General features: G+C 53.5%; 6 protein-coding genes across 6 annotated transcripts; 4 read left to right on the top strand and 2 right to left on the bottom strand.

The window, feature by feature from the left end:
* Positions 1-123: 123 nt before the first annotated feature.
* Triagg1_3678 (uncharacterized protein) lies at positions 124-2,634 on the top strand (the record flags this gene model as incomplete). The annotated part of the gene is made up of 1 exon (XM_062897996.1): positions 124-2,634. One exon carries the CDS (start codon positions 124-126, stop codon positions 2,632-2,634), a length of 2,511 nt encoding a protein of 836 aa, XP_062757181.1.
* Positions 2,635-3,588: 954 nt separating this feature from the next.
* Triagg1_3677 (uncharacterized protein) lies at positions 3,589-9,639 on the bottom strand (the record flags this gene model as incomplete). The annotated part of the gene is made up of 3 exons (XM_062897995.1): positions 3,589-3,725; positions 3,795-8,928; positions 9,169-9,639. The coding sequence occupies 3 exons, from the start codon at positions 9,637-9,639 to the stop codon at positions 3,589-3,591; spliced, it is 5,742 nt and encodes a 1,913-aa protein (XP_062757180.1).
* Positions 9,640-15,421: 5,782 nt separating this feature from the next.
* Triagg1_3676 (fungal hydrophobin) lies at positions 15,422-15,829 on the top strand (the record flags this gene model as incomplete). Its single annotated transcript, XM_062897994.1, has 3 exons — positions 15,422-15,554; positions 15,623-15,708; positions 15,785-15,829. The coding sequence occupies 3 exons, from the start codon at positions 15,422-15,424 to the stop codon at positions 15,827-15,829; spliced, it is 264 nt and encodes an 87-aa protein (XP_062757179.1).
* A 924-nt stretch (positions 15,830-16,753) lies between these two features.
* On the top strand, positions 16,754-17,825 carry Triagg1_3675 (uncharacterized protein; the record flags this gene model as incomplete). Its single annotated transcript, XM_062897993.1, has 2 exons — positions 16,754-17,283; positions 17,342-17,825. 2 exons carry the CDS (start codon positions 16,754-16,756, stop codon positions 17,823-17,825), a joined length of 1,014 nt encoding a protein of 337 aa, XP_062757178.1.
* Positions 17,826-18,659: 834 nt separating this feature from the next.
* Positions 18,660-19,920, top strand: Triagg1_3674 (uncharacterized protein; the record flags this gene model as incomplete). Its single annotated transcript, XM_062897992.1, has 2 exons — positions 18,660-19,177; positions 19,302-19,920. The coding sequence occupies 2 exons, from the start codon at positions 18,660-18,662 to the stop codon at positions 19,918-19,920; spliced, it is 1,137 nt and encodes a 378-aa protein (XP_062757177.1).
* Positions 19,921-22,235: 2,315 nt separating this feature from the next.
* Positions 22,236-23,419, bottom strand: Triagg1_3673 (uncharacterized protein; the record flags this gene model as incomplete). The annotated part of the gene is made up of 3 exons (XM_062897991.1): positions 22,236-22,613; positions 22,690-23,038; positions 23,094-23,419. The coding sequence occupies 3 exons, from the start codon at positions 23,417-23,419 to the stop codon at positions 22,236-22,238; spliced, it is 1,053 nt and encodes a 350-aa protein (XP_062757176.1).
* Positions 23,420-23,817: the final 398 nt, after the last annotated feature.

Here is a 23,817-nt window from a genome sequence, read left to right as displayed (position 1 = left end):
AATACAATCACAGACTTCCAAGTGTTCACCACTGTTAAAAAAGTGCCAATCCATTATACTCGCTTTACTTTACTTGTATCCCTTCTTGAATTCAACCATCTTCCTACAAAAACATTTATAAAAATGACTTGGGGAAAACCAAACGGTCATTGGATCAGGTCCAGGGAGGTTGAGCCTCTCCCGGACACCGGATGCAGCTTGTGCTTTGTCACGAACAAGTTGCTCGACGGGAGTGAAGCAACCTACGTCTTGCAGCATCACTCTCCCGACTTCAAGTGCGAGTGCCAGCATTATCCGGCACTTATACGCATGGCTCAACATGATCTCGCCGTGACGTGCGAGACTCACAAGGCAATGATGGAGCATATCCTGAAATTGTACGGCGAGTTCGTGGAGAAGATGATGGCAACTCGAATCTACAATCGTCCTTATCCCGCCTACGGCGTGGAACTCTCTTGTACCCAAGACGGCGTGCCAACCGTCACGGTTCTTGACTACAAGTGCCGTGGCAAGAAGTCGTATGAGTTTGTCCTTCGAAAGCCTCCAAACTCGGGCGCATCGTCCAAAGAAACAACCATCGACACCTCCTGGATAGACCTCAGCCGCGCCATTGCGTGGAAGGACGATTGCATCCTTCGGCGGACGCCAAACTGCCGAGAGTCAGACAATTATGCATTGGTAGTCCCCAACTGGCTCATCGATACCCAAGACAACTGCCTTGTGCGCGGTGAAATCTCAATGGAGTACGTCGCCTTGAGCTACCGATGGGGCGCATCCGTCTGGTCCAGAGTCAGCCTCGATAAGATCGATGAGCTCCAAAAGCCGGGCGGCCTCGCCGACAGCTTCATCACCAAGCTGCCAATCATCAGAGACGCCATCCACGTTGTGCAAAACATCAAAGAGCGCTACCTATGGGTCGACGCAGTGTGCATCATACACGACGACAAGGCCCATATGTTGAACCAGATCCAAAACATGGGGGCAATCTACGCATCCGCCAAACTCACCATCATCTCCACCGATGGCGATGGCATGACGGGTCTGCCCGGCCTCCAAAACTGCTCTTCGCCCCGACAGCTCGAGGGCATCTTCCCGTGGACGGAGAATCGCGAGATTTTCGTCAGAGACCTCCCCTCCGTCAGCCACATATTCGTGCCTGAATACTTCAAAAGGGGCTGGACGTTCCAAGAGTACGTTCTCTCTCATCGGCGCCTCATCTTTACGCGCCAACAGATTCATTGGACCTGCCACTGCGGAACGTGGCATGAAGATCTCCCAACTCTTCGCTCTCCGTTGGACGAGGCCAATGAGACCGTCCTGCAGTCGTCCAAAATCTTGAGACGCCGTCCCGATCTCAACGTGCTGGGCAACCTGTTCCGCTCGTACAACAACCTCGGGTTGACCTACCCCGAGGATGCCCTGCCGGGGATAGCAGGCCTTCTCAAGCTCATCAGTCCCTCCTTCGACGGCGGCTTCCTCTTCGGAATGCCCGTCGTCTGTTTCGAGGCGGCGCTGCTCTGGGGCACCAGATTCTGGTACTACAACATGTCGGGCGCAAAATACAGAGGCCTCACCAGACGAGAGCATTCCAGCAGGCCTCGCGATCTTCTTCCCAACGCCGAGCTGCCCTCGTGGTCCTGGATCGGATGGAAGAGCGACTACCTCAGCGTCTTGAGGGATGAAGAAGATTACCAAGTCGTGACCTACCCGAACCAGCCCCAAGAAGCCCTCTCGAGGACGGAGAAATGGACCACGATCCCGACCTCCCACTGGTTCAGCCAGGACACGCCAACATCCGAAGACAGGCAGCGCATCCGATCCAACTGGTCCACGCCCTTCCTGGAGCCCTTCCACGACGAAGAGGTCACCGGCGGCTGGACGAGGGAAAGGTATCCCGGCTCCAACGGCCCAGACATCGCAAACACGCCCAGCGTCCCCTTCGGCCTCAGTGGCAAATACGTCTACAGCCACCCCGAGTTCCCAACCCGCCTGTTCTGGCGCCCGTTCCCGCTGCACGCCCGGCGCGGCGCGATGCAGATGCGGCAGCGCAGGTTCATCTCCTGCAAGACGAGGCGAGCCTTCTTCACGTGCTTGCGAAAGACGGGCTGCACCATGGAAGCCGGCGCCATGGACTTTCACCTCGAACTGCTGGACTATGACGACCAGGTTTGCGGCTGGGTCCAGCTCCCGACGGCCGATACAGAACTGCCTAGTCTCTCGCAAGAGGCCAGCCCTGACATGGAAGATGAGGAGGAGCCTGAAACTGAAACTGAAACTGAAGCTTCCCCAGACCTTCCGTTGGATGTTCCGTTGGATGTTCCGTTGGATGTTCCGTTGGATGTTCCGTTGGACGTTCCGTTGGATCTCCCGTCAGATCTCCCGTCTCCTCCCGACAGCCCTGCGGGGGATCTCTATGAAATCGTCGAGGTTGTCGAGGTCTGTCGGCGATTGTACTCCGAGAGCATCGATCGTCAACGTGGTCGGTGGCTCAACAGACGCGCCTACAAGCCTTTTTACGGCGTCCTTTGTATCGAGTGGATAGATGGTGTAGCGTATCGGAAAGGATACGGCTATATTACACAGGAAGCTTGGGATAGTCATGACCTTGACTCTATAGACTTGGTTTTAGGATAGGTACGCGTTGGGACGCAACGATGATGATGGATCCTGTTTACATGATGCATATGTAATACTTAGTTACCTGACATGGGCGATTGAAACCGTAATGCTAATACGATTCCTCTTCTGTGATTCTACCGTCCACACATCAGTATACTTGGCTCCAATCGATTCCGTTGATAATACAGCGCCGACTACAACAATTCTACAGAGCATCGTGACAAGACTCAAGCATCTATGAAGTAAGAGGCCGAAATGATACTGATACGCCAACTAAATTTGCAATGTCCGACATGCCCATCCATACCTACTCCAGACACGCTCCCACGCTCTCATTCATCTTCAGAGCGAGAAGCACATCCAAATAGGCACCTAGTTAACATACAAAATTGAGCCAAAACAAATCCCTCTTTTTTTTCAGTTTAGTTTCCTTGCTACAAGCATCAAAAGGGAAAAATGCATGCATCTGTTTGCAACCCTAGCATGATGGGGATTCTTTTTTTTTTCGTCTGCAAAAAAAGCAGTTGTGCCTTGATGGGGAAATTTTTGACAGTAAAGAAAGAAACAAGTTTAGAGAGAGGGGGGACTGCATTCTAAGAATCAATGGTTCTTCCAAGGTCGGAGTATGCAGAGGCTAAAACAGAATGCTCGGTGTGCCAGTGACAAATTGTATCTTATCAAAAAGCCATCCATGACAACCTGAAATGTCTGTGAGCATTAACAAGATCAAATTGAGAAACAAAACAAAAAGAAAAGAAAAAGAAGAATCGTTCAGAGTCATAAGGCGGGTCTTCCGTTAGATGTATGGTCGTCACGTTTGCGAGAGTGAGAGCGAGAGAGAGAGAGAGAGCGAGAGAAGAGAGAAGAAAGGATGTTCCCTTTTTCTATGAGAGAGAGAGAGAGAGATGGAGAGAGATAGAGTCAAGACGTTGTTGATTAATAATGCAAAAGTCGAATGAACAAGAAACTCTATGCCCGAGAGCGCATAGATGCCATGGGGGTATTCATGGCAGACTGTCCACTGGAGTGAACGTGATGGTGATGATGGTTGTGGCTGCGTCCTCCCTTCTTGGTAGTGTGAGGAAGCGTCCCGACGTCGTGTTTGCCTACGGAAAAACATGTTAGCTTTAAACCGTTACACACACAAACAGTTCCCATTCTCGCGCATGACTTACCATCGCAACAGGCTCTGACATTCTCCAGCCGGTCTGCTTCCCTGTCTTGCTGCTCAATCATCTCACGAAGATCCTCAGCACTATCGTGGACCTCGCTCGCCTGGTAAATGCTAACATTCTGAGCGCTAACCGTCCTGCTGCGGATCGATCCAGAGAGCTTGGACCCGCCCACCTTCCAGTACGAGCCTACCTTGCTGCTGATGCTGCCTGTAAGGGAAGGCCTAATCGGGGTTGAAGCATGCTTCCCCGATGGCGTCAGCGTAGGAATCTCTAGAGAGATTGCCTCGGCCTGTGAAGTGGTGCGGGAGTTGTACGACGAAAGGGACGGGGCCGAGGGACGCGAGGTGCCGTTGGCAGGGCGCCGCCCAAACGGAGGGTTGAACTCGTCGACGTCTTCCCGAGTGAGGTCAGTCGCCATCTCTTCCGCATCAGATTGACCATCGTGACCATTGCTAGTCCTCAGCAGGAGATATGACAGAGCATTGAACCACGTCTCGTGTCGTTGGCCAGTGGTGCAGGTAAACTTGATCGTCCTGCCGGGAGAGATGATCACCAAGCTCTTACGGTGGAGACCCGGCGGCATGGGGTTGTCGTCTGTCACTACTCGCACGCCATCGATGGGGAGACTCTTCGCCTTCATCTCAGTACGACCAGCCGTTGACGGGTCTCGCTCGCTCCAGTAGATAGTTCTCGTGTATGGGTGCACCCAAAAGTAGCGGCGGTGTCGCTTCTCAGATAGCTCGCCGCGACCAGTCTTGCGCGTATACTTCCATATGTATTCTCCAATCATGGTCTGCGTGATGGCTTGGATCATCCTGGGGTCGGTGTTGGGTCCAAACCCGCTAGGGTCGAGGCCCATCTCGTTGGCCCGCATTCCGAAACGATTGTCCAGCTCTGATGCGAACGAGGACACGGAAGTCTGCCTGGACATGGCAGCAGAAAGCCTGACAGGAGGAGGCAGAGGGAACTCGGCAGTACCGTGGGATGAGTCGGCTCGGACAGGAGCGCGAGGAGTAGGAGTGCCGCGGCCGGAAGGAGGAGACATTGGTCTGTCCCTGCTGGGGGTGGTCGGTGTTGGCTTTGTCGCCGAGGCGGGCCAGAGAGGCGGGCCCATAGTACCTTGGCTCTGGCTCTGGTTCTGCGTTTGCGTCGTCCCGTTGGATGAGCCGGAACGAGCCGCCTGGATCATTTGCTGGTGGTTTGATGGCAGAGGAGGCGCGTCCACGAGCGAGGATTTGCCACTGGTAGCACTGCCAGGCCGGTACGTGGGCGTAGAGTGGAAAATAGGTGCTGGATCGAGCGTCCTACTCCTGCTTGAGATGGCTGAGAAGGGGCTGTCTAGGTTTTCTTGATAGGGGCGGTTGACCTTGACAGTCCCCACGGTATCAGGGCTGCCAACGGAGTAAGGGCTCTTTGCGGGAGTCTCAGCTCCAGTCTTGAGCAGCTCATCGATGGCTCCCGAAGTCAGTGATGTCTGGGCTCCCTGGTCGCTGGTTTGAGTCAGTTGCTGACCAGGACGAGAGCTTCCATTGGCTGAAATCTCCTTGAATGGCCGCTTGGACTCGGGAGTGTCGACTTGCGGCGACACAGGAAGTGATTGCCTCGTCTCATCTTCGGCAATAATGGGTGATGAGGGGACGCTCTCAGGTCTTCTGCGAGTAACATATGACGCAAAGAGGTTCTTGTCGGATACCTCACCATCTTCTTCATCGTTGAAGGGAGATTTGATGTTGCTTGGGAGGATGAATCCCCCTCTCTTGACGGGGCTAACTGGCTGAGTCTCAACAGATGAGATGGAGGAAAATGCAAACTGCGGGGCGAGAGGGAAGATGGGTTCAACGTCTTCTGCTACGATTGAGGAGAGGCCAAGCGCAGGGAGCTCGGGCTGGGGTAATGATGGCAAGAACAGCTCCTCGTCATCGATAGGCAGCTCGTCGAACGGAATGGTGTTTTGGAAGGAGAGAGCAGAGAGTGTCAGTGCTGCGGAAACGGGCTCGGGCGCCGGCTCGGCGATGGGTTCGACATTCTCCACAGCAATGGTAGACAGCGTCAAAGTTGGCAACCAAAGCTCTCTGGGCTCTAGCTGCTGTGTCTGAATGGATGACATGGTGAGATATGCCGGCGGGGATATCACCACCTCGGGCTCAGCGATGGGCTCGACCTGCTCCGTCACGATTGGCGAAATGCTGAGCTCCTGCAAGATGACAGCTGGAGCTTCTTCTGGGGCAATCTCCTTGGCGGCGATAAGCTCGGGGACTTGTGATTCCTCGATAACGGGCTCAACCTCTTCTGATACGATAGAGGCCAGGGTAAGCTCGGGTAGAGGAGCTTCGGGTTCTGCCTTGGGCTCCAGTCCCTCTGCCACGATGGTGGAGAGGCTCAGCACCGGCGCAGGCAGCTCTGGCTCTTCTACTGGCTCTGAGCCTTCAGTTGCAATGGTAGAGAGCGAGAGGATTGGAGGGGGGACTTGAGGCTCGGCCACTGGCTCCAGGCCTTCACCGACGATTGTCGATAGCGAAAGGGCCGCTGGGGGGACTTCAGGCTCGGCCACTGGCTCCAGACCTTCACCGACGATTGTCGACAGCGAAAGGGCCGCTGGGGGGATTTCAGGCTCGGCCACTGGCTCCAGGCCCTCGCCAATGATTGTCGACAGAGTCAATTCAGCCGGAGGCAGCTCTGGCTCCGCCCGGGGCTCCAGTCCTTCAGCAAAGATGCTGGAGAGGGTGAGGTCTGGAGGTGGAACGTCGGGCTCTGCTTCGGGTTTCAAATGCTCGGCCACGATGGCAGACAATCCCAGGTGAGGAGCGGGGACCTCCGGCTCGGCTAAGGGCTCCACTGTCTCAAATGCCATTGGTGTCAAGATCAGGGTGGGAGGTACAGCGGCCGGTGCCGGCTCTTGGTGTTGTTCTTCTCGAGGCTCGATGTCCTCGGATTGGATGACGGAGAGTTCAAGAACAGCAGGGGGAGCAGGCGCAGGCGCAGGCGCAGGAACTGGCATGACATCTGGCTCGCTGGGCAGCGATGAGGGAGGCAGAGGGAACTGTGCAAGCTTCTCGCCAATGTCGTACTGGGCACCGGCATCGCTGTAGGCAACTGTAGACGCGGGGCGGGAGTACGTAGCAGAGCCCGCGGGCCCTTCTTCAGCGCTCCGCCATGAGGCTGTGGATGCACGGAAATCAGTGTTGGGAATGGCCGACTCCATGGATCTCGGTCTTCGAGCGAACTCGCCCACGCTGAGCAGCGAGCTGCGAGATGTGCGATGGCCGAGAGACGCGATGCCAGGACCAAACTCGATGGGGTCGGTCATGACGCCTGAATCCACCATGATGACTCGAGGCAGCCGGGGAACCGCTGGAGGCGGCGTAACGGCGCGGCGGGTGGAAGCCGGCGTCATGGAACGGAGGCTTCTGCGGCCAGGAGTATACATGATTGATGATTCATCGTCGCTGGGGAAATCCTGCAGCTCGGCAAAGAGACTCTGGCCGGGGGTTGCCGGATCGCCGCCACCGCTGCTGAAGCTTGCGCCGGGGCTCCGGAACTGAGGCTCCTCGCTCTCCTGTCGAGAGCTTCTTCGGGACATTGATGACCTGTTGCTCATGCGCATTCTCCGTAGAGAGGCGGCAGCGGTGGGTGATCTAAACTCAGGGAACTCCAAGAACTCGTCTTCTTCGGTCGAGGTTGACGCGGTGCTGTCAAACGATTCCCGGTTGGGGTATCTTGGAAGGCCGGGCTGCAGGCTGGGAGGTCGTCTCATGCTGCCAAAGCCTCGTATGGAGAGTGCAACCTCAGTAGGGGCATCACTTTCATCAGACAAGTCCTCGTGTCCTGTCTGGAAATCTTCCGTCTCGGTTCCTGGTTCGGCCGTCTCAAAGGCAGAATCGTTGCCCTCTTCGGCAGCAGTCTCGAAAGAGTCGCTGGTCTCGATGGATTCGAGAACAAGTTCCTCTCCATCAGAAACATCAGACGACTGCCGTTGCCGCTGGAGGTGAAGTTGAAACTGTTGCTGGCGTCGATCGGGAGAGCGACCGCCGGCGCGAAGGCCAGAGGAGCGAGGTGAAACATCGTGAGTATCTTCCCACTCTGGGTCTTCCGGAGCGACTGGCTCTTCCATGACAACTTCTTGGCGGCTAGAGCGGAAGCTGCCGAGCAATCGAGGCGGCCTGACCTTGACTTCCTTGGGCTCGACCCTGCGACCACGACGAACGGGGGGCAGAGCAGGGCCTTTTTCAAGCTCGTTTCTGGCCTTTTCCAAATCGTCGCGAAGGTCTTGGATAATGCGTCGGAATTCAAGCTTCTCCGTCTTTTCACGGTGGAGCTGGCTTCGCTGGCTCTGAATGGTTCGCTGGGCGTGCTGCAGAGATGTCTTGAGAGTCTCGGTCTCGAGCATGGAGTGCCTGGGAGTGGCTCCCTTGACGGGAGACTGCGGCGGGGAATGCTCAGGTGTAATGTCGATGGCAGAAGCCTCGAGATCTTCGTCACTAGTGCCTGAAGAGGACTCGCGCTCCTGAGCCTTTGCTCTCTGGGCCGCGATGGCTTTGGCGAGCTCCAGGTTCTGGCTGGTCAGCTCATCAATCTTGCGCTGCATGGCAGAACGTTCGCCCTCGGCCATGGCAATGGCGCGTCTGGCAGTGCCGAGCTCAATGTCGTGGTGCTTGGTGGAGGCAGCGTGCTCCTCGGTCAGCTTGGAGAGCGTCAGCTTCACCTCATCCAGCTCCTTTTGGGTGGCAGACTTGGCAGCGTTGGAGGCGTGGAGAGCATTGTCGAGCTTCTTCTCGCGGTCGGACGCCTCCCTCTGCTGGCCATTCATCTCCTGCAGTCGGGTCTGAAGGTTCCAGTTCTCTTCCTTGAAGCGATGTTCACTCTCATCAAGAACCTTGAGACGCTGCTGCTGGGCCTCCGACTCGCCCTCGAGGCGAGAGACGTCGTTGCGGAGGTCTTTGACCTGTTCATCTCGTTCACCGAGCAGTGCCTGTAGATTGCGGAGCTGGGCAATGAGCGATGTGCTGATTTCGGCGGCGAATTCGATGTCGTGGACTCTGTTGGACGGCTGGTTTCGCATCTTGCGGTTGGGCACGCTGAGCTTGGCGGGTGAGCCCGTAGCTTGACTCTCGAATTTGGAAGGACTGGCGGAGCGCTATACACCATGATTGACGATGGCTTTGATTAGCAACTGAAGACTGACGAAGGCTTGTAGAGATCAGGAGGAACATGTGCGAGGCGAATCTATGTGGCATGTGTAAATGTGTAAATGTGTAGTGGGTCGGCCGAATGCGCAATGGGATAGATAAGCCGCCGACCCAGTTCTCTTCGAACAAAGGAAGAGCGGAAAAGGAAAACGGGAAAGGGGAAAATGAAATGAAAAGCATATTCTCACCCTGCCTGATCGGCTGTCCAGCGTGTAGGGCGAGCCTTGGTTGTTGTCGCTGCTGCTCGCGACTCGCTGCTTGGGCAAAAAGACCCTCGCCGACTCTCGAGCCAAATCATTGTAGTCCTTTTCGATGCTGACGAGCTTCTTGCGCAGCTCGGGCGCCAGCTCTTCCTCGGCCTGGAGCTTTTCGATTTCCTGGAGCTGTTCGGCGAGGGCTTTGCGCTGCGATACGAGAGCGGTTCCAATCTTGCCAGCTTCGTCCAGGCGACGGTCGGTCTCTGCCAGGTGAGCTTCCAGGGCGCGCTTCGCCTGTCGCGGATCGGAACCGGGGCCGGCGGCGAAGAGCTCTTGATCAAAGTCGGAAAATCGCAGATGGGACGGGGCGGTCGACGAGGCGGAGAAGAAGGGATCGTTGGCGCCGTCTCCTGCGGGCACAGAGAGATCGGGCCGGTCCGAGGTGACTGACGACGACGCCATTCTGATGAAGGCGAGTTCGCCAGAAAGCGCAACGTCGGTCTGTGGCTAGCGGCGGACCATCAAAGAGGTGCTTTTGTTGCTTCAATCCCCTACCGGGTTTCGGGAGGTGGCAGCTCGAGGCCGTGCCGCAGCTGCACCGGCGGAAGTTGTAGTCGTTTTCGCTGCTCGCTTTCGTACTGTAGGACAGAGTCACAGCGAGCGATGCGGAGAATTGAGGGGTTGAACTTTTGATTCCTTGGTTGGTGACGAAAAGACGACGGATAGAAACGCAGGAATTGGGTGAGTGAGCTGGCGTTTGGCACCGCGCAGCCCCTGGCGTTGCTGAGATGCAGCGGCAAAAGCGAAAGCTGCAGGGGGGGCGACCAGGCGATTGGTGAGCGGCCTGGACGGGGAAAATGGATACAGGCACGAAAACCCGGCGTCGTTGCAGGCCCTGCTGCAGCAAACCGGGGTGCTCGAGGTAAGCGGGAAAGGGAAAAAAAAAATAGAGGACGCAAGACCTTGAAATGACGCTGTGGATGCGCTGCGCACAGGCGGAAATGGAAGCGCAGAGCGAACAGGTAGGCGAAATTGGCGGGAAATTTGGAAGGCCAAAAGAAGCAGAAGAGAAGCGCAAAACAGTAGGAAAGGAAAAGTAGAAAAGGGATCCAAGCGAGAAGAGAAAGGAAAGGCGAGATAAGTTAAAAAGGCGCCGAGGCTGCGGGCTGTCCTGTCCTGTCCTGTCCTGTCCTGTCTCGTTGTTTGTTATGCGTTTGCGAGAGCCAGGCAATACGAATGCCTACCGGGTCGATGGGCAAGGCCGCAGAAGCAGGAACAGCGAATTTGGGGGGGTCAGATTAAAGACGTATTATTTGTTGTTGTTTTTGGGTGTGTTTTTTTGTTGTCCCGGCTGGGGCAGACGTGGCTCGAGCCGTGTGGGCGGCCAGGTTTCAACACTGGATCCAGTAAATCAACGGCTCTCAGCTTTAGCTGGACACAACACAACCAAAGGTGAGCACACGCAATTGGAATGCAGCTGACGCGCGACCGTCTCTTTTCGCTGATCAGGTTGGCCAAGTCGAAATGCGCACTGTACGGCGACTCGGGTCTTTCGAGTTGCCAACGCGCAAGCCGAATCGAAGGCGGCCGACCGAGGCAAAAGGAGACAATGAGACGAGGCGCAATCCAATTCAAGCTGATGGGCAGCTTGCCGTGTCAATCGGCTGAAACAACTTTTTTTGGTGAATTTTTCTTTTTTAATAAGGCTGCAATGAATGAGCGGATAGGGTTGAATCGGACGCGTATGTGGCTGCGAGTCCTCCCCAAAAAAACACGAGGCGTTCTATTATTATTCTAGCGGTAGGTGTTGGTGTAACGAGTGTATCGAGTCGGGGGGGCGGGCAAAAAAAAAGAAAGGACAAAAAAAACTCAAGTATAAAAAATCGGAGAGCCAGCCGCGCGGAGGACAAGGACTTGCCAGGACTCGGATTTTCGTGACGAGGTTAGGGAGAAAAAAGAAAAGAAGAAGGGTTAGAGAGTAGGAGAGTAAGAAAGGAAGAAGAGAGGTATCAGATGCCGCAAACAATGGAGGAGAGGAACAAGGACGCTCGTCTGCACTGCTAGGACCACTTCGGGAGGGCTAAGGCAAAGGGGCCTTGCCGGGTGGTGGAGAAGCTGACCAGGGAACAAAATGTACGAGTTGCAGGGCCAAGGTATGTAGTATTTGTTTGAGGTTGATGATGGAACGAGGTCTGACATGACGATGAAGAAGAAGATGAAGAAGAAGAAGAAGATGGGATGAGGTTGAGAGCGGATCTCTTATCGCATCGAGCTGATAGTACCTAGCAGCCGTAGACTGAGTTGGCAGAAGGCAGGCACGGATTGTCTTTATCTCTTCACTCCTGAGGCATCTCGATGTTTTGAGGGGTACAAGTGCATTGTATTGGTGTGCGCTGCGGTGCGCTGCACAAGTCGCGACTACAACAGGTACATGCTCGTACTGGATGAGGTGCTTTGGGGCTGCAAAGAAGCACGCAACTCGCATGACATGACATCGCATTGCATCGCATCGCATCAATCAATCAATCAACTGCACGGACAAGCCTAGCGATTTGTTTGCTTGTCTGTTTGTTTCTGTTTCTCGCTTTATTTTGGCTCGGCAGACGGCGTGCATGGACGCATAAATGAACTTGCATGAACCACCAACTGCTGAATTAATTGGGCGTCATCTCGCAAAGATCTTGCTCGGTCAATGCATCCGAGGAATTCCAATTCATGCACGCGCCAGCCAAGGAGGACGAGAGAAACTGGAATTCAGCTCGGCCATGTCACGAGGACTGCTGGCTTATATTAGGTGTCAATATTACCTCCCATTCACGGTACCTGTATCGTATCGTGTACAAAGTACTACTAAGGTAGGTACTGCTCACTTGTAACCGCTACCTACGACGAGCACGGAGCAAAACTCGTGGATGAGAGACGCAGTTGATGCCCCAAATGGCCCAGTGCGTGTTTCAGCGTGCTGCATCCCCTCTAATTACTGCCCCCATCATCATCACAACCAATGGATATTAATGGTTTTGTACGAAATGATACTCTGTACGGGTATATATGCACGAAATCATTACCCCAGAGCCTTCAATTAAAAAGATAAACAGAACCTTGCTCTGTACCTGCATCAACACGAGGCCAAAGCATCACTCACATGCTGTTCAGATGCACCAGCAAGGGACCCTCTGCGAGCCAGAGATGGAGGCACGAGATGCGTGCATTATGTACAAGTACCTACTCCTTGTTGATGCTTGTATGCACATGTACATCATCATCATCATCATCATCGCTCCGGCTTAGTACTACGTATTCCGCTGCTCCAGAGTCCAAAGTGCTTCCCAGCCCGAATTCCTCTCTCTTCCCCTCTTCACCTTTGCATCACATTCACATAATCACGGCCGTCTAGCAAAGCTTAAAACCTCACCACGCAGTACGAGTACGAGTACATACAAAAGAGGCCCCCCAATCTCAACAAGCCACAACCCCGGCTGATGCCGCTTGAGAGAGCCCGAGCAGAAGAAAACCTACAGCTTCCCGTCAGCCAATCATCCGACTCTAGTGCCTCGGACTAGCAACCCGCTAACAAGCCTCTTCCCCGCTCGCAAGCCCATGGAACTGCCCGCCGTGATTGGGCCGGTGCCTGGCTCTTTGTTGTTCATTGTTTTCTTGGGGAGCGGCTCATTTTATTCGCTCAGGTCGGGTTGTTGTTGTTGTTACTGCTAGTAACTAATCCTTCTCTGGGCAGCGTCAAACAGAGTGTCGGGCACTACTCACATCCATGGAGAACAACGGATCGAGTGCTCTCAACTTACTCGTGCTAGCAGCATCTGTTCCGTCTTCCGAGAGCCTTCTGGAACCCTTGCGAGTATAATATCCGAAGTTGGAGCCGCCAGAATCCAGATCAATTTACTCGTAAACCATCACCACTTTTTTTTTTTTTTGCCGCAGCCGCAACTGAGCGACTCCAGTGTCTCCAGTCTTTTCAGCCTCCGGCCCCGGCGTCGACTGAGCCCAGGCACCGTTTCCCCTGCATTAGCCGGTCGCTGAGGGTGCTCGTATGCCGTGCTCCAAATGGGTGCACACCGCCAGTTGTCAGATTGATGGATGCTTTTTTTCCGCGTGTGAATCGAGTTCCACTGCCGGTAGCATGGGCCGAATACCTACCTATGCAGTACTGCTCGCAATGGTGCTGTACTCGTGCTCGAAGTACGAATATGCCCATGTCAACCAAATGAGCATCAATTCTGGCCTCGGCTCCATGGCCATTCGCTGTCCGCGTACAGACGCCGTCTGTGCGTGCAGGGCGTGGCTGAACCTGTAAGACACTGGCAATACAGTAATACTGAACACGGGATAGTAGCATGGAGTTTACCGTAATGGTGCAAATTGGTATGGATGCTTCCAACATGCTGCATGTTAAAGTCTCCCCAAGCATTGCCTGAGATAGACCTTACAAGGCACTTTGATGTCCATCTTGCATTTCAGATGGATGTATTCAAACTTTAAGCACCATTGTCAACTCAATCGTGGTATCCTTTTGACAGCTCAACGCACACGCAGCCTGTCTGCCAAGTATACTCGTACTACCCGGGGCCCGAAAAGCTCAACAAGCCGTGACTTTGCAATATCTAGTGGCTCTCATGCATAGTGGCTCTCATGCAAGATGGCGGCGGAGCCATCATCTTAGATTGACTCTAGGAGATTGCACCGTCACTTTTGGCAGCCCCGGAAGTCGGGCCACGATGTGACAGAACACCCTCTCCATACCACTTTTTGTCTAGCCGCCCACGATGAACCGCCGCCTTTCGGGACGCCACGAGAAGTGCGATAGTAATACTGCTTGCAAGTACTATTACTGTACTGGCGGGCACACGCATGTGCTCCCTGATTATTACTACGAGAAGTGGATAGGATGACAAGTCCGTGCCGCAAGCCTGTCAAAGGCCGATCATGATCGGATCGTCGGCGGTTATCTGTGCAAGTATCTCACTAAACCCTACCCGAGAGTTAAACACTGTTCACATCAGGAAGCCATCAATGGAAAAGATATAGGCCCAATGCTGGATACTCGTTATAAAAGTAGCATCTCAGATCTCTTACAGAAATGTTTTAGTGAGTGAATATTATTGTTGATAGACACGTGCGTACAACCTAAGCGCCTTATTCACGCTCAAACAGCCAGCAGCTTCACAACTTCATACACGCACAGCACGGCACAGCACCTTGCCACAACTTGCTCCCTGTCAGCTGAACAGCAACCCAGTGACCAACTTATATGCAAGTCTCAAAGCTATTGCCTCTTCCCTGTTGACCGAGAACAACCACGGCCCAAACGGCACTCTTCCAATTGGTCCTAGTCGGCGTCACCCTGCGCAGCCGCCCCGGATGCACTGACAAGCCTCAGCCAAAGGGAGATGAACGACCAAGCCAAGTCTCCACCAAGACGGCATTTGACCAAATCAGCTCGCACGTCAAGAGACATCTAGCTGCGCCCTGAAATTAATGACAAGGGCAGTTGTGATAATGTGTAAGACAAGAAAAGAAGAAACAAGAGCGCCGTAAACCAGGTAGAGCTCAACCATGGCAGCTGAGATGCCATACCCGGATCTTGGGCATCGAGGAGAGCTTCTCCCTCGACTGGACGAGTCTTTTGTAGCCTGTAAGAGTATGGCGATACTTGCATCTCACTATCGCAATGGTAATCTGATGACCTGTTGAATCTAAGTTTGTTGAATAGCTTTACGTCGGAACACGCACGTCCAGCTGGCTTCTAAGAGTCCTGATGCCTTGCTTCCCCAGCCTCTCACAACCACCACTGACCGACCATCTGTACGTGCACTGACACTCTCATATTCATGCCGTCATGGACGTGGTATTGCGTGTCTCTGACATGCGCCCAAGACACGGCACCCAAGCCACCGAGATAATAGACCCATTCTCCCTACCTATCCCTTTCTTTGTGCAGCGTGAAAGAGATTGCGCTGTTCCTCTCCCTGCATACGGACATCCAAGCACGGCCGTCAACTTTGGTCCGAGATGGATCGAATGGAAGAGATGGCGGTGATATATCTCGTGGGACTCGGGAGGCAATCAAGGAGAGAAAAGGGTATAAAGTCGACCTTCTTCCCCATCTTCAAACGACTTCCTTTCCTCATCCTCATCAACATCTTCTCTTACCACAACCACCACCCTCTCACACACACACACTCTTCTATCAACTTTTTGTTGTATACCAACCGTCAACACCTTCAAAATGAAGTTCTTCGCCGTCGCTGCTCTCTTCGCTACCAGCGCCATGGCTGCTGTCTGCCCTGATGGCCTCTTCTCCAACCCTCTCTGCTGCGCCACCAGCGTCCTCGACCTCGTTGGTGTTGATTGCAGCACTCGTAAGTCTATCTCCTCTTTCCTAGAAGAGATTCCGCCGTCGAGCGTTTCACTGAATAACGCACTACAGCCACCGCCGCCCTTTCCAGTGGTCCCTTTTTCCAGGCCCACTGTGCTTCCAAGGGCAAACAGCCCCTTTGCTGCGTGGCTCCCGTTGTAAGTATTCCCATAGAGTAATGAGCAAGAGCGCATAACGTTGAGGTATAAATGCTGATTTGATCTCTTGTGCAAGGCCGATCAGGGTGTTCTTTGCCAGAAGCCCATCGGTACCCAGTAGAGTGCCCTTTGCACTTGGATGGTGAACCCTGTCCACGGCATCACGGGGTTCACACACACCGGTATCGAGGGGCTCGCAAATCGGAGGATATTGGATGACAACTGGTAGATATGGCTGGAAATGGATTGAAATGGACGGGTATGGTTGATTATAGGAGGAAACGGATGGGAAAGGGTGGGTAAAGGTTCATGGTGGAGGATTTAATGGTGTATTTGCGAGCGGGATAGGGATGTATGTAGAGTCACTCATTACATGGCAGATATCAATGGGAATTTTTATGCCTGTTGTCCTGAGCTCTCCTTGTGAATGTAAATGGTCAATTGTATCTGATCCATCAGCCAGTGGGCCTGGTATTGTACAGGGCTGAGATTCATTTGGCCTTGAGTTCTTCTATATGTATTCAGCAGTGTATCAAGTCGGCATGTGTGTAAGAGCCTTCCCCTGTTGATGCTCCATCTGCGGGCTGTCCTTGTCCCATGTATCAGCGTGAATTATCTTCAAAGCAACAAGCTAACTATAGTAGGTAGATCTCTGCTATGATTTGAACATTTGATTAAATTCATTGGACTGTTCATCAAGCTGAATGATGTGTAAGCCGTCTTGTGATTCCGCCATGTGTCTTAGGTATATGTACTTTGTCTTGACGTTCTTCTTGCCACTCGCCTTACCCAATCGGTGAGCTCCGCGGGTGACAAACGCGCCCCACATTTCCACTTGTATCGATGAATTTCTACGGCAGGCAAGCAATTGCCAGCCATACTGTGACAGTTCAAAAAAAACATTCCCGATATCAAATCTTCAACTACCAACATCGCTCTCAACCAATAATTCTTGCAATTGTCTACATTCAAACGATATCTCGCACAATTCGTCGAATTCTTCCAAAGCTCACTGCATTCAATCACACCCGACACAAAGAAAACAATGGCAGACGCCGAGACCGGCACCGCACCAGTCGCTCTCTTCAAGAAGCGAGGCGCAAAGGGCAAGGCGAACCTGCGCAAGCGACCGGCAACTCCTCCCCCGGCCGCCAGCGACAGCGACAGCGACTATTCATCCTCAGAAGACGAGGCCGGCCAGAGAGTCAAGCGGCGCAAGAAGACGGCCGTCGTCACCGCCGCTGCAAGGGGAGCCGCGCCCAGCAACCAGGACGGCGGCTCTGCGGTCTTCACGGCAGACAGAAGCGTGCCCATTGCCGACAGCAACGACGCGACCAAGCAGAGCAACTGGTACGACGAAAACGCAAGGGACGCGCTGTCGGCGAAGAACCTCCTCGGCTCGGCTCGAGCTTCAAAGGACGACCAGCCCGATGGCACATACAAGGGACTGGCGAACCAGACTTCATTTATACAAAAGAACCCGGACGCTCCCCGCAAGACTGTTGGCCCTGTCAAGGCGCCTACAAACATCAGAACCGTCACGATAACGGACTACGCCCCTGATACGTGTAAAGAGTTAGTATATGACCCTTTGGCCGTTTCGTTTACCACATACTGACTGATACCACGATAGTTACCGCATCACCGGGTTTTGCGGTTACGGTGATAATTGTCAGTACCTGCATTCTCGAGATGATCTCAAGGCAGGATGGCAATTGGATCAGGAATGGGAAAAAGTCACCAAGGGCAAGAAGAACCTCGGAGGAACCGTGGTGGCCAGCGCGAACCGGAGCAAGTCAAAGGCAGAGGATGAGGACGAGGACGACGATGCGATTCTCGAGAGCATTCCGTTTGCCTGCATCATCTGCCAGGAATCCTACAAGGAGCCGATTGTCACAAGGTGTGGGCACTACTTTTGCTTGCCGTGCGCTCTTCAGAGATACAGGAGAGACCCAACGTGTGCGGCATGCGGATCAGGGACGAATGGCGTGTTTAACTCGGCGACGAGACTGAAGAAGCTGCTGGAGAAGAAGCGAGAGAGGGCGGCAAAGAGGAGACAGGAAGCCATTGAGAGAGGGGAAGAAGTGAGTGATGAAGAGGAAGAAGAAGAGGAATGAAATGAATGAATGGATCATGTTTCATTGTGTATATAAACAAGGATATAAAGAGAGAGAGACCGGAAAAGGGTACATATTTTTTTGCGGATAGACACGGCGTTGATCTTACATTGGAGCAGCTTCTCCAAGGCCAAAAGCTACACATACAATAAATTCACTGCATCAGCACACGCTATTATTCCAAACTTCAAACCCTGATATTCTCCCACTGTGTTGGTGAATTAATAATCAATAAACAAACAAACTCAAGGTAACAAAACCCGCCGGCGCATGTTCCTCATCCAACCCAGCAAAGCAAAGCTCCCCCTAAAACCATCGATGCTGTCACCGATAAGATTAGGCACACCCTAGGCTAGACCACTCCCGGCACATCAGCCTCGACCGCCCCGCCATGTGATCGCATCCCCCAAAGCCAAAGCCAAAGCCCCTCAAAACCAAAAAAGACATACAAGTACATACAAACAGGCTGCCTGAATTAGCACAAGGTTTTCGCAAAAAGCAGATCACGGTCCCTTGAGTCATCAACCCTTTTCTCTCTCTCCCACCACATCACATGCTCGCTCTGGGTCAACTGCCCTGGCCGTCTCGATAACCTCGTTTTGCTGCCTTGTGCTCTTCCCACCGTGTCCCCGAGGCTCTTCATAGATTCTCCAGTCCGAGATTCTCCTTTTCCTTCTTCATCTTTACAACTCAACGACACCTTGAAACAAACATACCTTTGCCCGCTGTCGAAGTAGCTCATATTGATATCCACGCGTTACTTTTTTAAACTCCCGTCCCAAGACGCCCAGTGACAGCTTCCACTTCGTCATCATCATCATCATCGCCGTCACGATGAACTACCTCTACTCGACAGTCAACACGCTGAGGGATCGCTACACCCCCGTCACGCACACCTCGACCTTCCGCAACACCGGCCAAATCACCCCCGAAGAGTTCGTCGCCGCCGGAGACTACCTCGTCTACAAGTTCCCGACCTGGTCCTGGAGCGACGCCGACAACGAGTCCCTCCGCGCCAGCTACCTGCCCCCCGGCAAGCAGTTCCTCGTCACGCGAAACGTCCCCTGCCACCGCCGCCTCAACGACGACTTCGCCGGCGACGCCGCCCACGAAGAGTCCATCATCAACGACGGCGACGACTTCAAGAACAAGGCCGATGCCGCTGACGACGACGGCTGGCTCCGCACCGGCGGCCTGGCGAGCTCCCAGCCGCTCAAGGCGCGCGAGGTCAAGACGGTGGACGATTCGGGCAACGTCGGCGACGACGACCTGTACGGGCTGGACGACGACATCCCGGATATGGAGGATGAGGAGGAAGACGATGCCGTTCTTCGCATCGAGCCTGGCAACACGTAAGCTGAAGATCTCTCTCTCTCTCTTGTTCTCCCCAGTTTCGCCACTCACCGCCAGCATCTCGTCATCACCGGAATCATGTTGCTAACCTCATCTTCTTCTTCTTCTTCTTCTTCTTCACAGCGCTCGACGCACGTATAACCTCTACATCATGTACACGCCCTACTACCGAACGCCGCGCCTCTACCTCTCCGGCTACCAGGCGAGCGGCCACCCTCTGCCGCCCATGAAAATGATGGAGGACATTGTCGGCGACTACAAAGACAAGACGGTGACGCTCGAGGAGTTCCCCTTCTTCGCCAACCACGTCCGCATGGCCAGCGTCCACCCCTGCAAGCACGCGCCCGTCATGAAGTCGCTGCTGGACCGTGCCGATGCTGCGCTGCGCCTTCGCAGGGAGAGGCTGAAAGCGGGCAAGAAGCACTCGGTCGATGGAAAGGACGTCGAGGGCCTGGCCAGCGAACTGCAGAATCTGGACGTCAAGGGCGCTCAGGAGGCCGCTGACAAGGACGAGTGGGAAGAGGTGCAGGAGAACGAGGTGGATGACCAGGAGGTTGCCATCCGAGTAGACCAGTATCTGGTTGTATTCTTAAAAGTGCGTTGTTCCGGTCTTGTTCCTGCGCTGGATATTCCTTCTTTCCCTTTCCTGAAAGATTTGACAAATGCTAATCGTTTTGGGTATCAACAGTTCATGGCTAGCGTTACGCCTGGTATCGAGCACGACTTCACCATGGGTGTCTAATTATGCCAATGAATAGAATCTCCAAGCAGAAGAGAAAGAATCCCATGACTGTTCCGTCTCGAGCTTACCCGATGTAGCCCGCTTCTTCATCTAATCTAGCCATCCCACTCCCTCATTCACGCTTTCTTGGTTTCATGCGTTTGCGGCAGGCGTTTTTGGAGTGTTATTGCTGGGGGGATGGTGGCATACTTTGGTCGTTATCCATATGCCATCATGTTTAGGGTAGCAAAGAATAATAGAAATGTTCATTTCCTTTTTACGTCAGGCTCCCCTTTGGCGACTTCAACGAGCTTACCTCTGGTGGGCGGGCAATCCAGTATACTCCTACCAGGTATGCTGGTATGTTTCTTTCTCCTCCCAAGTTACCCAGTAGTTTGCATGCAAGTGGTATTCCGTAGAGCCGGCATGTGGAGAATGCTACATATGTGCGCTGGGAATTCACACTTATCTTGGACAAGATTGCGTCAGGTGAGATGATATTATGCAGGGAGAGTTCAGGTCATCTCGTTCATCCATTGGACAACGCCTCCACGCTGGATCACTCACCTGGTCAGGTGAATTGACTGCCCTGTGCCGTGCATGTACAAGTATGTCCTCTCGACGTCAGATGGGATCCTTGGTATCCATATTTGTGTATTCACATCTTTCTGTCTCGCTGCTGATCCGGATGCTGTCAGACCGATGGGGGGCCTCGATCTCGACCTGCAGCGAGATAGCAAACTAGGGGTCCTTCGGCGATAATCATGGCCAGCATCATAGATAGACAGATGCTGATCTTGCACGATTTCGGGCCTCTCCACCAGCTTTATTGAAACAACGAGGCTTCTCACGATTGGACCGTGTGTGAAACCACGTCTTTCTCTTTTTTGAGCTACGACCATTGCGGATGAAACAGCATACACTGAGCAAGCGAGCAAGAAAGCAAGCGAGCAAGCAAGAAAGCGAGCAAGCAAGAAAGCGAGCAAGCAAGCAAGCGAGCAAGCAAGCAAGCAAGAGTAGGGCTTTGAGCGTCACCAGCGTAGGACTTCCGGCTCGAGTGCAAGCGTCCGATGCCCTTACCCGCCAAGGGGTGGAAAGAGAGCACAATACCGCCCATCACATACACATCATAGTTGCAGACCGGCCGTGTTTTCCCACCGCCTGCCTGCCTCCCGCCTCCCGCCTCCCGCCTCCCGCCTCCCACCTTTCAGCCCAGCAGGGGCCATCAAGATTCACCTCGCCATCGGCGTTTCCAAGAGCATGGCTAGCAGCAGCGTTATCAGACGGTGCCGATCCGGTAAGACATGGTGGCAGAGTGATCAAGGCACCACTGCTCCTTACTACCGTCTTGAATGAGAGAGAGGATACCCTCTGATAATCTTCCGAGCTCCCGGAATCAGTCAACCGGAATCATTCGACGCTTGGGAAATCCTTGAAGCTTGTTTCTCTACGCCATGTAAGCAGTGTTTGTTCGCAGCCTCTTTCGGTCGGCAGGCCGCAGCTGGGCGGCACAATATCTCATACTCTCTTGAGTGTCTTCCCGTCTTGGTCTTGGGACACCCATCTTGCCCGAGAGCGGTCGCGGGCCGCCTCTCAAGTTGTGTTTCTTTTTTCCAAATCACGTCTTGGCCAAGTGATTGGTTCGCTGGGCTGTTGTCAAGGGAGCTCGTGAGACAATGCAAATGATACGCAACGGCGCCATTCCTCTTAGAGGGAGACGCCATTCATCATGAGACATCGATTAACACAATGGGGCAATATTTGGCGAACGGGCATGGAGGCACACTTACTTGCCCAAGCAGTATTTGCTTTTTCCGTTTTTCTTTTTCCTTCTTCCCCTCTCTCTCCCTTGCGTGTACTATGTTGAGCTAGGCCGCGGCTGGGGTCACAAGTGCCCTGCATAAGGACCCCAGACTAGCTCTTCAGCCCGGGCATCTTGGTCCAGGTAGTAAAAACGATATCATACTTTTATTATTATTATCATCTGGCAGAGACTTACCGCCCACCGGGCTGGTTGGCTAATAGGCCAAACTACCATTCATTGGCGGGCGGGAAAGTCCAATACCGTGCACGGGCGGGCTCCTATGGTCTTCCAATCTATCCGGCATGGACTCCGATCCTTCGTATATGGCCATGTTACCTTGGCCAAACCCGCTCTGATATACATATATTGTAGAAGAAGAAGAAGAAAAGCTTTCCCGTCCTGACGGAGGGTGGCAGTGCTCAGCTGGCTTGGCAGCCGAGAGATGACGGCATCCCTTGACAAGTGCTTGAGCCTCTGAAGTGGTCTAAGCGTGTTCAGCGTGCTGATGCATGATGGTTGATCAGGGCTGAGCTTAAGTGGGTATACAGCAACTGTTTGAGCATGCTTTTTCTCCTGCAGGGGCTTCTCGTTGCGCCGGCTGAGTATAACCTTGACCGTCGTATCTTCGCTTCTGTCCTCTGGCTGAAAGACCGTAAGTTTCTGAGACCAACCTTTCTGGAAGCATAAGTTCCAGCAGCCGAGCACGCAAGGTAGCTAGTGGGCTGTAGCGGATTGTGATGACCTGGACCGAGACGGATGGCGGCGTTGATGGCGCATACTTGGGGTCGTCGAACATGTCCAAAAACGATATGGGGATGTTGGCCTGGTAGAGATACATCCAGCCATTGAAGGCCTCCTCTCCGACGACTTCACATTGGCCCTTTGAGTAAAACGTGTGCAAGACCTGAGACTGGATTTGCGAAAACGCAAAAGTGTTAGTCCCAAGAGACATGGAAATAAGATGAGCATAGGGGTAGGTGACATACGAAGATGGTGCCCTTTGAAGCTTCTCGATTGCAGTTGATTTCTTGGAAATGCCTCCGTTTCTGCTGTGCTACACCAATGAGGAGCGTGACGATGTACGGATCGTATACTGGATGAGGCGGGCAGACTTTCCTCCACCTGTTGTTGAACAAGCGGATGATGGGAGGATTGAAGCGCATCAATCGGTAGCTAACCGACTGCCTTCGTCTCGCCAGAACGTGGTCGCGGTCGATCAAGGCTACCAGTGGCCGTTGGTACCGAAGTGTCTGATGCGTGGAGCTGCGAAGACACAGGCTGATACATTGCAGCCTCTTGATGACACCGCCATTGAAATACAGGCCGAGAGCGTCACTGATGAGAATGGTCAGTCAACTTGATCGGGCGGGCAAGTTAAGAAGGAACAAACTAAGCAATCAAGGGGCATCCATCAGCCGTTAAAAGCAGCCTGATGCCCTGTTCTCGAAATTGGGCCTTGTAGTAGTAGTGGAAGAACTCGTGTAGGTAGGGCGTGCCACTACGCTCCTCTGTGTAATCAGCTTCTGTCACTGCGTACGCGGCTGGAGTCAATGGCTCAGGGAGCAGTCTTTCGAACGAGCATCGCAGGAGCTTGAGGTGACGGGCAGTCCATCGAATGGGGTTAATGATGAGCTCTTCTCCGCAGTGCTGGCGAGCAATGCCGTAGATGGACAATTTGGCAATTCGAGATGATGCCGGCTTGCCAGTTGAAGACATTGGAGAGGAAGCAGCAGAAGATGAAGAAGAGGGAGACGAAGACGAAGAAGAAGACGAAGAAGAAGCAGTACTGTTGGAATCGTTGGCATCGGCCGTCGAGGACGACTGATACACGACAATCTACTGTTAGTTTTTTTTTTTCGTTCCCGTTTGTCTTGTGGAAGAACAAGATGAGGAAGAGAAAAGAGAGAGAATGAGGAAGAAAGACACAACAGATATGGAAAAGACGAAGAGACGGGAAGAACGTGACCAAGACCAAGACCTGATAACCGAAAAAGCAATGCCGGACAAAGTGCAAGTACCTCTGATACAACCAGGTACGTACCACCTGCCCCCGGGCACTGCAAGCTGAGACCCGCAGCATGATTGGCAGGCACTAATTAAAGGCTGGGGTAAAC

This window comes from Trichoderma aggressivum (assembly GCF_033847375.1).
Source record: "Trichoderma aggressivum f. europaeum strain CBS 100526 chromosome Unknown scaffold_011, whole genome shotgun sequence".
NCBI lineage: Eukaryota > Fungi > Ascomycota > Sordariomycetes > Hypocreales > Hypocreaceae > Trichoderma > Trichoderma aggressivum.
Note: the sequence above shows the minus strand (reverse complement) of the source record. Positions and strands in the feature narration are given on the sequence as shown.